This window comes from Hemicordylus capensis, chromosome 9 (genome assembly GCF_027244095.1).
Source record: "Hemicordylus capensis ecotype Gifberg chromosome 9, rHemCap1.1.pri, whole genome shotgun sequence".
In the NCBI taxonomy this organism is placed as follows: domain Eukaryota; kingdom Metazoa; phylum Chordata; class Lepidosauria; order Squamata; family Cordylidae; genus Hemicordylus; species Hemicordylus capensis.
Genome location: NC_069665.1, coordinates 31,404,211 through 31,417,755, shown reverse-complemented (window position 1 = coordinate 31,417,755; position 13,545 = coordinate 31,404,211). Strand labels below are relative to the sequence as shown.

At 51.5% G+C, this 13,545-nt stretch overlaps 1 protein-coding gene across 1 annotated transcript in view; it reads left to right on the top strand.

Moving 5' to 3' along the window:
• The window catches only part of FANCA (FA complementation group A), a 37,574-nt gene that overhangs the window by 6,285 nt on the left and 17,744 nt on the right, over window positions 1-13,545 (top strand). Inside the window, exons 9-23 of the mRNA XM_053270632.1 lie at window positions 561-594; window positions 1,657-1,723; window positions 2,651-2,763; window positions 4,050-4,126; window positions 5,053-5,194; window positions 5,551-5,684; window positions 6,143-6,253; window positions 6,998-7,093; window positions 7,347-7,406; window positions 7,747-7,835; window positions 9,027-9,087; window positions 9,422-9,471; window positions 10,606-10,682; window positions 11,575-11,682; window positions 12,956-13,098. Of these exons, the coding sequence (XP_053126607.1) occupies window positions 561-594; window positions 1,657-1,723; window positions 2,651-2,763; window positions 4,050-4,126; window positions 5,053-5,194; window positions 5,551-5,684; window positions 6,143-6,253; window positions 6,998-7,093; window positions 7,347-7,406; window positions 7,747-7,835; window positions 9,027-9,087; window positions 9,422-9,471; window positions 10,606-10,682; window positions 11,575-11,682; window positions 12,956-13,098 (1,362 nt within the window). The remainder of the gene's footprint in view (window positions 1-560; window positions 595-1,656; window positions 1,724-2,650; window positions 2,764-4,049; window positions 4,127-5,052; window positions 5,195-5,550; window positions 5,685-6,142; window positions 6,254-6,997; window positions 7,094-7,346; window positions 7,407-7,746; window positions 7,836-9,026; window positions 9,088-9,421; window positions 9,472-10,605; window positions 10,683-11,574; window positions 11,683-12,955; window positions 13,099-13,545) is intronic.

The window sequence follows — 13,545 nt, the reverse complement described above, 5'->3', positions numbered from 1 at the left end:
CTGCTGTTTCTTAACCATGTCCCTATTCCAGTGTAAAGGACAGAAGACCGGCTTCTCTCCTTAGACTTCTGCCTCTGTGCCAGGAAAGGATCTGAGGGAAGAGAGGGGGGGCTGGTGGCCACCACAGATAATGGGTGGCTAGTGAGCTGAGCGTAAATTTGTGGATCCCTGGGTGTGGGTTTGAATGAAAGAAGTTGGAGTCTCTGCAGTGAGGATGTGCAGCCCATTTGTAAGCCCATTAAACTAGCCATCTGATATCTTCACCAGTGAGTCTGAGAGGTGTGTCCTCGGGGTGAAGGAGATGCAAGATAGCACTGCCCAGGTTCACTTTGCCTCCGCCTCTGTTTGGGCACTCACCCTCTTGTTTTTCCTCCCTGAAGGTGGAGAGGTTCTGGGATCAAGAGGCCCCAAATGTCTTTTTCTCTGTGCTTTTTGTATTCCATGCATCTTTTATGAATTTGACCAATACAACAACTAAGTTAGGAACTGGCAGTTCAGGGTTTCATTGGAGCAGATCTGCTGACAAGCTAATGATTGCATTCTTTTGTTTCCCCCCACAGTCCTGCTGTGCTGTGCTGGAGAGGATGTTGTCTTGTAAGTGGGGGCTGTAGAAGCCACAGGGCACAGGGATCTCATCTTAATTCTACTCCGGGAAAGAGACTTCACCTTTTCCAGTGGGGTGGGAGTATCGTTGGCCTGCTGGAACGTTGGCCCCTGGGGTTTGCTTTTGGACTGCCGCTGTGTGAATCGGGGTGGGGCGGGCTGAGGAGCTCTCCTGCGTGATGGGAGTAGCTTGTTCGCATTCCGTGCCTTGCTCTGGCTGGCGGTTAGGGTTAGAATCAAGGTGGTGTGTGCACACATGTATGTATGTGTGCACAGAGGGGGCTTTTCCGATTAACCCGAGCAGGATCTAAAACTAGCTGAGCGGGCATAAAAAAAACTTGTGCATGCACATGACATGTGCACACCATAGAGGGAAGACTGGTCCCGATGAAACACGTGGAACTTAACTTCTGAATTAGTGTGCATAGGTGTCAGGCTGCAATCCTGTGCATGCTTACCTACAGTGAACAAAGTGGGGCTTACTTCTAAGTAAACATGCATCAGCTTGAATTAAATAGGGCAAGATCCTGGCAACTCCATATTTTGCCTTGGCTACCAAAGCCAGTTAAGATTTGTGGAACGCTGCTTTTGGGATAATAGGGGCGAGGTTGGTCCTGCAGATCTTGAGGCTAGATCTCAAAGGTGTTCTTTTTTTGAAGCAGATAAGGATTGCCTCCCACTGTGGGGATCGGGTGCAGCTCACGTTCACTTCAGGGCTGCTTGTGCCAGAGATCTTGCTGGTGCCCCAGTTAATTCTGGAGCAGAAATATTAGGGCAGTTTTCTTTCAGAACTGAAACGGTGTGTGCCAGGGCCCTTGAGATGGTTCAAGGGCAGAGCTAATTTTTCCCCAAGTCTCCGTCTCTTGAGAAATGGCTTGTCGGAACTTCAGCACTGGAGAGCGGTTGCTTTCCTCCCTTTTCCTAATGAGGCCATCTGCTTAAAGTGCACAGCCTTCCCACCCCACGATTATTTCTCCCGTGTTGTTTAACAAATATGATTCTTTCTCGTGTTCTTTCATCCATTGAGGGTGGTCTGGTTTTGTTTGCATTCAGGGACACTTGATACTGCGGCTAAAGAGAAACAAGAAGACCCCTCCGTGGTGAAGGCAGTGAAATGCTGGTAAGGCTCTGCCCCTGCCTAGAGATTTTGTGAAGTTGTGTTTGTGTGTGAGTTGGGAGTGGTGAAATGGTAAGGAGCAGGGGGCACTTCTTAATGGAACACTGCTTGGGAGTGTTTCCTTCCCTTCTCAACGATGCATGCAAACTGGAGGCAGCGTGTGTATACGCAGGGTGTGGTCAGTGTTCCCTATAACAAGGATCCCCAGTTGCTGTTGACTCCAACTCCCATAATCCCCAGCCAAAAGCCATTGCAGCTGGGGATGATTGGGGCTGTAGTCAACAACATCTGGGAGTTGCTGTTATGGGGAATACTAGGTAGGGCCTCTCAATGCAGTATTCAGTAGGAATCTACCTCTGCTTGCCACACTCTGGAGACAGAAAGCTGGGGCTGGTTCCATCTTGGCTTGCTTGGGATGGAGACAGAGGATTTGGCCCCTGTACGGGCTGAAACGCTTATGTTGTTCATTCTCCAGGCCTTGCTGATGAGCAAAACATGGATTTTTGCGGCAGCTGCTGAGTTTTGCTTCCGAGCTTCCTATGCAGACATTGCTCCACAGGCTGCCACCGGCAGATGCTTATCTGTCTCTGGAGGCTTCTCTTTTGGGGCCTGTTTAGTCCAATTCCTGCCTGGAAGCTGATACATTTAAATCTTTTCCCGACCGTTGTCTTCCTTTCTGAGCTGCGTCCCTCTCCCTTGCTCTCTGCTTCTGTGTGAAAGCTTACTGTTTGAGGAAAAGCTCAGGATACTATTTTTAATCCTGCATATGTTGTTAAAATAAATGATAAATATTTACATACATTTTGACAGCCTGCCTGGCACATGTCAACTTCTGGAGAAAATGGGAGCCATTAGCAGTAATCGCTGGGTGATGAGTCATTGTTCTTGAGCATGTAAGAGAAACCTCCTTTATTCCCCCGACATTGATAGGCTCCATATATTCAGCACGGCGGCATACCAAGGCACAGTCCCTCCGGAGTCTCTGCTGCAGTTTTTCCGGCACACCTTGACCCAGGTGCTCACCTACAACCCTCAGCTCCAAGGTAGGACTTCAGGGGCAAGGAGGAAGTTCAGCATGGCAGGCCGTGCCCTTGAAACAGCTGCCAAAGGACCTGCTGGAGAGGCTGCCTGCCCTTCTGTGGAGTGCATTGAGCAGAAGCTGCGGACGAGCCTCCTCTCTCTCGAGGCAGGTGCTCCCGGGGTCCCCGGAGCGCCCCCTTCCCTTTGACATGGCCTGCAGCAATGGGTCCCAGGCCAGGCCAAAGCCACAAAGAAAGGGCCATGGAGAGTTGTGGAGGAGTTTGGGCCTGAAGAGTCTCCGTGCAGTGCATTACTTCTACTGTAGCTCTGTGGCTGTGTGCCTCTGCTTTGCATGGTTCAGTCCCTGGCAGCATCTCCAGGTAGGCCTGGGAAAGACCTTTAAGCCCTGGAGGGCTGCTGCCAGTCCGTGCAGAAAATCCTGAGCTAGATGGACAGAGGGTCTGACTTGGCCTCCTACATAACCTATGTTGGTTAGCATTTCTGTTCTTGAGCAGCCGCTGGTAGAATGGCTGTCTGTTACAGAACAGCCATGCCCACCTCACTCCTGAGGAATATGGTAGAACGCAGGAAGTTGCCTTACAGCCCTCCGAATTCACAAGGAGGATAGGTTTGTCTCAGGCAGGATGGCTCAGTTGCACTTCCATGTCCAGAGGTTGTATTTCTATCTATCAGTCTATCTATCTATCTGTCTATCTATCTATTGAAATTTGGCATTTCAGTGTATGCCACTGAATGCCAATTTTTTTTGGGGGGGGGGTGTGCAAATGAGGGAAGCAAATGGCGTAACTGTCTTGCCTTTCTTGTGGGACCCCTGGCAGCATCTGGCTGGCCACTGTGCGGAGGAGGAGGATGGAAAAAGATGGCCCTCCTTGTCTGATCCTGAAGGGCCAGCTTATGGTCTGGTTTCAGCTCTGGAACCAGACACTGTCACTGGGCTCAGTCCTGAAATACGCGATGCAGCACAGAGCGCTCCCATCCAATCCAGCAGATCCGCCATTATGTTCTGTTTCTAAGAACCCTGCAGAGAACCTGCCTCTCGTTCCTCCTGTCTCGTGTCCTTCCTGCAGGGCAACGCTGCATTGCCCTGTGGAAATACGAATTTCTAGTCACTGTGAACTGGATTTTCCATGAAATGGCTCAGCCCTTCAGTGAGCAGCCTGGTGGAGAGAGATTCCCAGGGCTAAAGTCTACTGGGGACCTGCCTTGTGGCTCTTAATTTCTCTGCTGCAGCAGCAGCAGCATTCTTCCTGTGTGGTGAAGTGGGTGTTTCTGGCTTCTCCCAATGCAGCTTCTGATGCCATCCGTCTGCAGAGAGAGTGGAGCTTCGCACGAACCAGCCCCCTGCTCACCCTCTTCTACCGCAAAGTAGGTTTCCTTCTCTGGTTCACATAGGGTGCTTAGCACATGCCTGTGTTTTAAAACTTGGGCTCTTCACAGTTCACGTGCCTACAAGAATTGTGCTTTTTTGTATTTTTGTACTGCCACCGTTCTCGCAAAATGACCGATGCCACCTCTGGGCTTCTTAGAACCAGCAGGCTTCAATTACAACTTAATATGAACCCACTTTCCTGTGCTGAAGGGTAGGCCCTGGCGCAGTGAGTGGAGCGAGGGAGACAAATGAAGCATCAGGAAGACGGGCTCTGTGCCAAGCGACCTGCAAAAGAGTGGGGAGGGTTAGCAGGTGGAAAGCAATATCCAGGCTGTTAGGGTAAAAGAAATATATCAAGGTGGGGAATCTGTCTGGATTTCTGCTTGAAGGTCTCGTAGTATTCTCATGAAGAAAGTTTAAGGGAGATTCAACTTTCCTTGGAAATCGTGCTGAATACAAACACTGATATCTGTTGGATGTATAAAGTGTTTGACTCTCTTCCACCCTGCAACAAAACTGGGCACATTCCATTTGACAGTCAGATGCAGGACCCTGCCCATCTTGGCTGGCCTGGGTAGCCCACCAGAAAGTTGGCCTTGGCAGGAGCCTGCCCCACCTTCCCGCCAAGCTCAGCACGAGGTCAGGTGCTGACTTTGCTTGTCTCTCCAGCTTGTAGTTGAGGAGCGGGTTGTGGACGGGGGGGTGTCATTCCTGCCATTGTGCTGCTCTCCTGAGGCGTTGCTAATTCCCCAACTCCAACGTTGGGAGGAAGACTAGTGTTGGTCATGCTCTCCGAGTTGGGATGCTCACTGCCATGGGTGGACTTTGGATCCCTGGTCAGGAGAGATGCCTGGGAGCATTCTTGGGTGGTTTCCCCAGTTGCTTTGGATTTTCAAAAGAGGTCACTTCTCCCCCCTTCTAGCTGTTCATGGTCTACAAAGCAGAGGAGCTGATACTCCATTTGCAGCAGGTACTGGAGACCAGCGAAGTCAACTGGCATCATGTCCTTTCCTGTGTTTCCACCCTCCTCATCTGTCATTCTGAAGCAGAGGAATTGGTCAAAGGTACAGCGTGCTGGAGAAGGCGGCTGCTAGGCTGTGCAACTTCTTTCTTTCCCCCCTTTCCCCCTTGCTCGCTTGCTAGCTAGCCAACCTGATAGTTTTGGAGCAAAATTGCCAGAGATTCCCAATTTTAATACTGTAGGAACAGGTACATGTGTAAAACAGTAAGCTTCCCAAATCAGCCGTTTTCTGACTATAATTCAGTTGCCTCATTAGCTTTCATCACAGAAAACCATCTAATATGCAGACATTTGCCATCTTGTTTCCTTTTCATTCATTCTTGGAGCATGGAATTGCTGTCGTTTCATAAGCTCCAAGTTTCCCCGAGTGATTTGGAGGTTTTGCTCTGCCTCTTCTAGATCTCCTGGGCCACCTGTTGAGAAAAGCCTTTGAGAACTATGATTTGGAGAACATGATCACGGCATTCTTAATCGCCCGCCAGGCAGCCCTTGAAGGCCCTGCTGCATTCATGCCTTATTCCGAGTGGTTTAAGGTAAGAGCGGAAAGTGAGGGCCCTGCAAAGGTAGGCAGATGTCTGCTGGGAGTGAGCTGTGAGAGGAAACCGGGACGTGAAGAAGCCCCATGCTTCTCTGGGTGGGCCTGGAGGAGCATTTGCATGGAACCTGGGACCTTCTGCAAGCCAAGCAGGGGCTCTTGCATGGAACTGCGCCCCCATTCCTTATTGCAGCCTGCTGGGGAGCTGCACTTCAGCCCTCCAGCTGTAGCTGGACAACAACTCCCATCACCCCCAGCCCCCATGGCCAGTGGTGAGGAATGATGGGAGTTCTGGTCCAGCTTCTGCAGGAGAGCCTAAGCTTTGCAAGCTTGCTTGCAAGTGGATGAAGGCAGGGGACAGTGGGAGTTGTAGGCCCCCAACATCTGGGGCGGGACCCACAGCCCAGAAGCCCTGTACTAAGGCACCAGCTGAAAGGCACAACCGTCTCTTTCCAGGTTGCCTTTGGGAGCGCCAGCGGTTTCCACGGCGGCAGCAAGAAAGCCCTGGTCTTCTTCTTCAAGTTCCTCTCGGAGCTGGTGCCCTTTGAAGCCCCGCAGTATTTGAAGGTGAAGAAGAGGTTTGGCTTGCCTGACGGCAGCGTCCCCCTGTGGGGGAACTGCCACTCGGACCTCCAGGAAGGCCGGCCCATGTTCTCCTCCCCCAGCGGAGCAATCTCATTCAGTTCTGCGACCGCAGTGAAGCCCCCGGCGTCTCGCTTGCAGAGGCAGCACTGCCCAGCATTTGGTGCCCATTAGAGGCTTTGTTCTCTGCACTCTTGCCTGGGAATAAGTCCCACTGAACCCCCGGGGAGGCTGACTTCTAAGTACATGTGCACAGCGCTGGGCTGTACGTCTTGCTGTGGGGCTTGGGTTCTGCCAAGGCCTGGGAAGGCAGCTTTGCTGTATAAGAACATCCAAAGCACCTTGTTGGATCCGACCCAAGTGGGTTCAACTAGCTTAGCGTCCCCGTCCCATTGGTTCCGTCCCTGATGCAGTTTGCTGTGTTTGACTCTTGTAACTTCTGGGACGCCAACTTCATTGCAAGGTTCAGAGGTGTGCTTTAAACACTCATCATGAATCGCCTTCTGTTCCCAACGGTCCCGACCATTGCAAGGGCTGAAGCAGCTGCAAAGCCAGCTTTCCAAGTTCAAAGTGGGAGGAAAATAGTCTCTCTGTTTTGAGCATCTCTTCTGATATGCTAGACACACTTCTGGATTTTCTTTGCTGCCCGGGCATGCTTTGAAAAGCCAGGCAGTCCGGAGAGATGTGAGTTGTGACGGTTGTCCTGACCCTGCTGTGAACTCTTTCTAGGTCCACATCATGCACCCGCCGTTTGTGCCCACCAAGTACCGCCCCTTTCTTCTGGAGTACGTCACTCTGGCCAGAACCCGGCTGGCGGATTTCAAGGTCAGCGAGGGGCTCTTTCCTGCCCACCTTCTTCTCTCGGCCTGATCTCTGAAAGGAGACCTGCTTGGAGGCCACCTCTCCTGCTCTTGATGTGCGGGGATGGAGGAGGGTTTTCTGTGGGGCAGGATGGGTGCCTGGCAGGGCTGTTGCCCAGGGATGGCCCTGGACATGGAAGGCCAAATTAGGTCTGAGCCGGCCACCAACTCGGCCTCTTCCCTTTTGCATGGTGACGCCCTCATGTGATGCTTTCCAGGTGGCGATCGAGGACATGGGTCTCTATGAGGATTTGTCTTCCCTGAAAGAAGCGGTGCAGGTACTTGGGGGGCCACCCAGCCTAATTGGCAAGAGATACTGCTGCCCGTCACCACGGTAACACTTCCTAGCACAGACCTGCCCTTTAATCATTGACCATGTGACTTTACAGTGGCAAATGACGCTGCTTCAGGCATGCCCTTCCTGTCACTGGTGCATCTTGAACCTGTAACTTGAGAACTGGGAGATGCTGGTGCAACGGAGCCCTTTGCGTCTCCCTGGGCTGGGTGAGACAGCCACCCAGCCCAGAAGAGCAAGCAAGGGAGACTTAACCCGTCGTGCAGAAGGAGGCTAAAGCTGTTTCCCTTTCTCCTTTTCTCTCTGCCGGGCGCCTGCATCAGCCACACTCTCAGGCCCTGCAAGATGCTGAAAAGGCCATTCAGATTTTCGAGCACACGGGGAAGATTCCAGCAAGTGTGATGGAAGCCAGGTATGCACGAGCTTCCCCTTGGCTCCCCCAGAAAACGATTCTCTTGGGCCGTTCCCATGCGCAGCCCAACCCATGTTAGGGCAGCTGCAATGGCCTTTGGCCAAGGATTCTGGGAACTGTAGTCAACAACATCTGGGAATCCCTGTTAACAGGGTTGGGCTGCTTGTGTGGAGTGCGGGGACCAAGCCTGATCCCAGAGCTGCCCTCACAGGTAGCCCAACTCCTAACCCCGGCCTTTAGCCAGGGTTAAGGGTGTGAACACGCCCTTGACCCTGGTGCCGGGGTCATCTGTGTGCTCGGGCTGCACACAGAGTCAGGTGCCTACGGTGCCCAGCTCACAGGGGGGTTCCCCCAACTCACTGTGCTCATCGCGTGGTGCATTGTGGGATATCCAAAGGCTGGGACTCATTGTCTCCAGAGATCTGCACTGCTCAGAGCAGCGCGGTTTGTGTGGGTGTGCGCTCCGCACATCCTACCAGCAAACACGGATCGTCTGAAGGAAAGGTAGACTCGTCCCTGCTGCCTCCCCGCCCCTGCCTCGGCTGTGAGAGTTTTTCAAGGAGGTATCGGAGAAAATGGAAAGAGAAAGAGCTTAGAAGGGGAACAAAAGAGACCTTGGAAAGCGTTTGTGCAAAGAAGCCTTGAAGAAGGAAAAGGGCTCGAGATGTGTGAAGGACAGTTCTCTCGCTTCAGCTGAAAAGGGCCAGACCTTTGCAAAGCGTGTCACACACGTCCTGCACAGCTTGTCTCTTGTTCCAGTGGGGCTTGCTCAGGATGGATTAGGGGCAGCTTGTGCCCCTTGAACAGCAGTCCTTGGGTGATTTATTCTAAAGGAACCCTCCTGGTTGTCTTGAACAAGCTGTTTATGGCTTGCAGTTCAGGCCACTTCCTTCTCCTCCTCCCTGGGATGCTTTTACTGGCGATCTCTGTGTTAGATTTCTCTTTCTTTTCCTTTTATCTTGTGAGCTGGCATAATAAATTAAAAACCTATAATGGTGATTTTTTAAAAAAAACACAGGCTTGTGTTCTTGAAAGACTAACTTTTGGGTGACCTTCTTTCTCTGCTGGTTTTAAAGCTAGCATAGCTGCACCCCAGTCCTTGGTGCTTCTGCACCTAGCAGGATGTATCCCTAGAAAGGGGTGATGACGTGTTCAGCTGTTCTTGTTCTTTACTTCCTCCTTGTTTTCCAGTATTTTCAGACGGTCGTATTACACCTCCCGTTTTATTCCTGCGCTGCTTGTGCCACGTGTGGTTAGTATATTCTTTCTATTTTCCTTTCCCCATTTTTAGGTAACAAATGAAATCTTTTCAAGCGTTGGGGCTACTTTTCCATTATATCTATTTATAAACGTGCGACTACGGAAAACAGCTGGCAAAATTTAGTCATGACGACGTCCCATTGCAATTAATGGGTTTTAAGGTAGTCATGGCTAACTTGTCTCGTGGATTTCATGGGTGCTTCGTCGTGTCTAACTGGGCTGGATATTGATCACTTAAACCAGCTTGCAGAGCAGAAGCCATTGAGAAGAACAATGTGAAACCCGCAACTGTGAAATTGATACAAAACCGTTGTTGTTTGTTGCAGCTCCCGGAAGTACCCGACTCTCGCATGGCTTTGATAGAGTGCCTGAAAAGGTAGGGAAACTGACTGTGTCAAGTCACAAGGGTTTCTGTTGGACACATTGACTGTCTGCAGCTGACCTGGCCTTGCTTTGCCATCTGACTCTTCTGGGTTGTGTCTTGGTCTAAAGCAGTATAATTCGAGGAAACACGTACCCCATTCCTGTCCCTCTTTCAACCCTCACTGTGTTGCCCTCCCACGGAACATCCTTGGCCATCAAGTTTCCTTTTGATACTGCAAGTGAAAAAAATCTTCCCATAGTTATACAATGCTGTTTATTTCACAGTTATAGCTATAGGCGTAGGCCGGGAGTCGAAATCGACTTGACGGCACACTTTACTTACTTTATACCTGTACCTAAGCCACCTAATGGCACAGCAGGGAAATGACTTGGTTAGCAAGCCAGAGGTTGCCGGTTCGAATCCCCGCTGGTGTGTTTCCCAGACTATGGGAAACACCTCTATCGGGCAGCAGTGATAGAGGAAGATGCTGAAAGGCGGCATCTCATACTGCGCGAGAGGAGGCAATGGTAAACCCCTCCTGTATTCTATTGAAAGACAACCACAGGGCTTTGTGGTCATCGGGAGTCGACAACAACTTGATGGCACACTTCACTTCATACCTATACCTAGCTATAACTTATAGGTATAGGTAGACATGTTGGTCCTTCAGAAAAACAAAATCTACAACAAGCTAATAGTTTTACTAGCCGCAACTAAAATGTCCCAAAGTCATGAGCAGGCTTCCAGGGCCTCTAGAACTCTTCTTCAGGCTGGATGCTGGGCTGGAGACTGAAGAGAAGATGCCGGCCATGATAGTAAAGCTTCAGAGGTCTGCCGTGTGATTAACGATGTCCAACACCTTCCTGCACTTCATCTGTAGATGTCTACAAACTGCAAACTTTCATGACTTCAGCATGCTGCCCATATTTCTCCCTCTCCTCCCCATCTTCCTCTTTTGCTTTGCTTCCAGCCTGAAGAAGAGTTCTGGAAAGCTCAAAAGCTTGCTTACTAGTTTGTGACCTTTTGGTGGGTCCTAACAAAGGGGTTGCTCTCCTGTGTGGTTCCTGGATATATATTATTTTCTCCTAGTTGTAACTAGAGCTGCATTAAATGCTGTTCTGAAAATGCTCATGTCTCCTAAAACAGAGCTGAAAAAATTTCCCCAAATGCTTATTCTGCATATATTGAAGGATGTCGAGCTGTTAAAGAGAAACTCTGGCAAGGTGAGAGAAATCTGCTTGCCCAATGAGAGGAATGAGCTCCTTTGTTCAAATGCACCTTCTTTGTTCGAGAAAAAGATATCAGCATTTTCTCAGCCACTGTAATTAGTTTCTGCTACATCACAGTGCCTGGGTGCCGGCATCTTCCTTAATTCTCAGACTTGTGTCTCTAGCTCAGGGCTGCTCAACTTTGGCCCTCCTGCAGATGTTGGCCTACAGTTCCCATAATCCCTGGCTATTGGCCACTGTGGCTGGGGATTATGGGAGTTGTAGTCCAAGAACAGCTGGCGGGGCGCTAAGTTGAGCAGGCCTGATGTTGTTAGACCACAACATCACTACAACAAAATACAAGATGTTGTTGGACTTCAACTCCCACCATCCCTATCCACAATGGCTGAAGGGCTGGGGATGATGGGAGCTGTAGTCCAGCACCATTTGGGCACCCAGCCCTTGCCTTCGTGTAAGGAGGTGTATCCTCAGCCCTAGCAGAATGATGCCACTGCTCATAATCCACACACACACACATGGGGGGATGTCATGCAGGAAGCACTCGGGAGCTTCAGTCTGTTGAGTTGCAGGGTGACAAGCTAGGTCCTGCATTTCTTGGTAGAGAATCCTGGGGGGTGCGTTGGCTGTTTCTTAAAGACACAGAGGGAGGGAGGGAAAGAGGGAGGGTGGGTGGCGGGGCTCTCCCAGGAGGACGGTCCAAAGCCTTCCCTGTTGGGTACCTTCTTCAATCACCCTCCAAGAAATCCCCAGCCGGCTCTTGGCCATTAGCTCCCTCCCACAGACTCTTCTGGGCTATCCACCTGCCTAGCCAAGGAGGTTAGCCAGGAGCGGTGGTGATCCTGAAGGCTGGGTGCGCAGTGTGCTCCTCTTCCCTTCCTTTCTGTAGGCGGCTCTGGCAAAGCGGAGGCGGATGATCTCAAGGAGCCCCTGCAGCTGCTGAAGGCAGAGCTTGAAGCCCTGAGGCCGCTGATTACAGACCAAGACAGGCATGATGGTAGGTGGGGCTCGAGTCATGTGGGGGAGGAAAGAGGAGTCCCACAGCAAGAGCGTCTCCCCCAAGGCAGCTTGTATAGACGACAGGCATCCGAACTGCAAGCAGGAGGTGCTTGTGGGCCCCACTTCCACTGCTGGCCTCTTGCTTGCTAATGTAGGTTTCGCTTGATGTCAGTTTGCCGACGTGGATGAGAAAGTGGGATGGAAGGGGCCACTGTTGGGGCACTTGGCCGTCCCCTGTGATAGTCAGCTGAGCAGGGGTCTCCAGGCTCCGGTCTCTCGATGTTGCTCGGCTACAACTCCCATCATCCTTCAGCCATTGTGGCTGGGGATGATGGGAGTTGTAGTCCCACATCATCTGGGGACTCGAGATTGGGCACCCCTGCTGTGAAGAGTGGAACCTGGTCCGCCTGGGAGGAGAGCAAGGCACAGCTGCATTTATTAAATGCACCTGGGAGGCAAATCCCTCCCTGGCTGATGTCCGGCCTGACTCTCTGCCCTTCTTGGTGGCTGCAGCTTGTTTGCGGTGTGTCTTTGGGGGTGGGGGGTGGGGAGCACACTTGCTGGGAGAGCAGATCGGTGTGGCTTCCCGGAGAAGCAAAGCAGTGTGCTTTGGGTTTCAGCATCTGGTGCTTGGCAGAACCAGTGCTTGGCTTGTCTGGATGGAAACGACCCACACAAGTTGATCATCCACTTGAGCATAAGAACATAGGAAGCTGCCATATACTGAGCCAGACCATTGGTCTATCTAGCTCAGTATTGTCTTCACAGACTGGCAGCAGCTTCTCCAAGGTTGCAGGCAGGAGTCTCTCTCAGCCCTATCTTGGAGATGCTGCCAGGGTGGGAACTTGGAACCCAGATGCTCTTCCCAGAGAGGCCCCATCCCCTGAGGGGAATCTCTTCCATTGCTTATACTTCTAGTCTCCCTTTCATATGCAACCAGGACGGCCCCTGCTTACCTAGGGGGACAAATCATGCTCGTGACCACAAAACCAGCTCTCTTCCTGCATATTAAATGCAGGCCTGTCCTAATTCACTTGAGACGGCTGGAGCAAGTTTTACACTCTTTAACCCATCCAGAATTACTTGGTGGCACAATCCTCCCTATCAAATGTTTAAAACTCACCCAGCCTGCGACTAGATTTGAAAGCCCCAGGCCAGTCTGTGCATGTATAGATTGTGTGCCTGTCCTCCTCCCAGCGGCAGCAGCCTCTGCCTTGCCTTTCCTTCTTACCTCCTGCTTTGCTCTTCTGTCCTGCTCTTCTCCATTGCAGCGGTGCCAGCCCAGATTGCCATAGTCTCCGAGAAGCTGACAGGTGTCCTGGAACGTGTGGAAGGTGCCGATGAGGCCGCAGCCCCCAGACTTCGGATTGAGCTGAACCTTTCTGTTCCTGAAGTCGAGCAGCACGATCAAGGGGTGTGTGGAGAGGAGCTTCCCTGAGGATGTCTGTGACTGGGCAGACAGCGGGATATCTTGGCCAATGTCTCCCGGCCCTCCAAGAGGGCATGTTTGGGCTTCTGTGTGTGTGGTCCTAATGCCTGCTTCAAAGTGCTGCCACTGTGATGGTCGGCAGCAGCCCCTCTTTGTAGGCTGCTGGATTGGCAGGATTTCTCTGGGTTGCTTCCCTCATCACAGGCTACGTTTCCGTTTGACTTGAAAGCCAACGCTAAAACATCATAACCTGCCAAAAGTACTTTTGGCAACTGGGGGGACCATTTCTGGCCACACTTCCATGGGATGCGAGCTTTCTCTTTGCAAAACGTCCCCCATGCTACTAGCACTAAGTGCTGGGCAGAACAGAGATGGAAGTCGGGCACTCCTGGTGCACGTTTTGCCTGGCCTTAAGGTCATCACCTACCTACC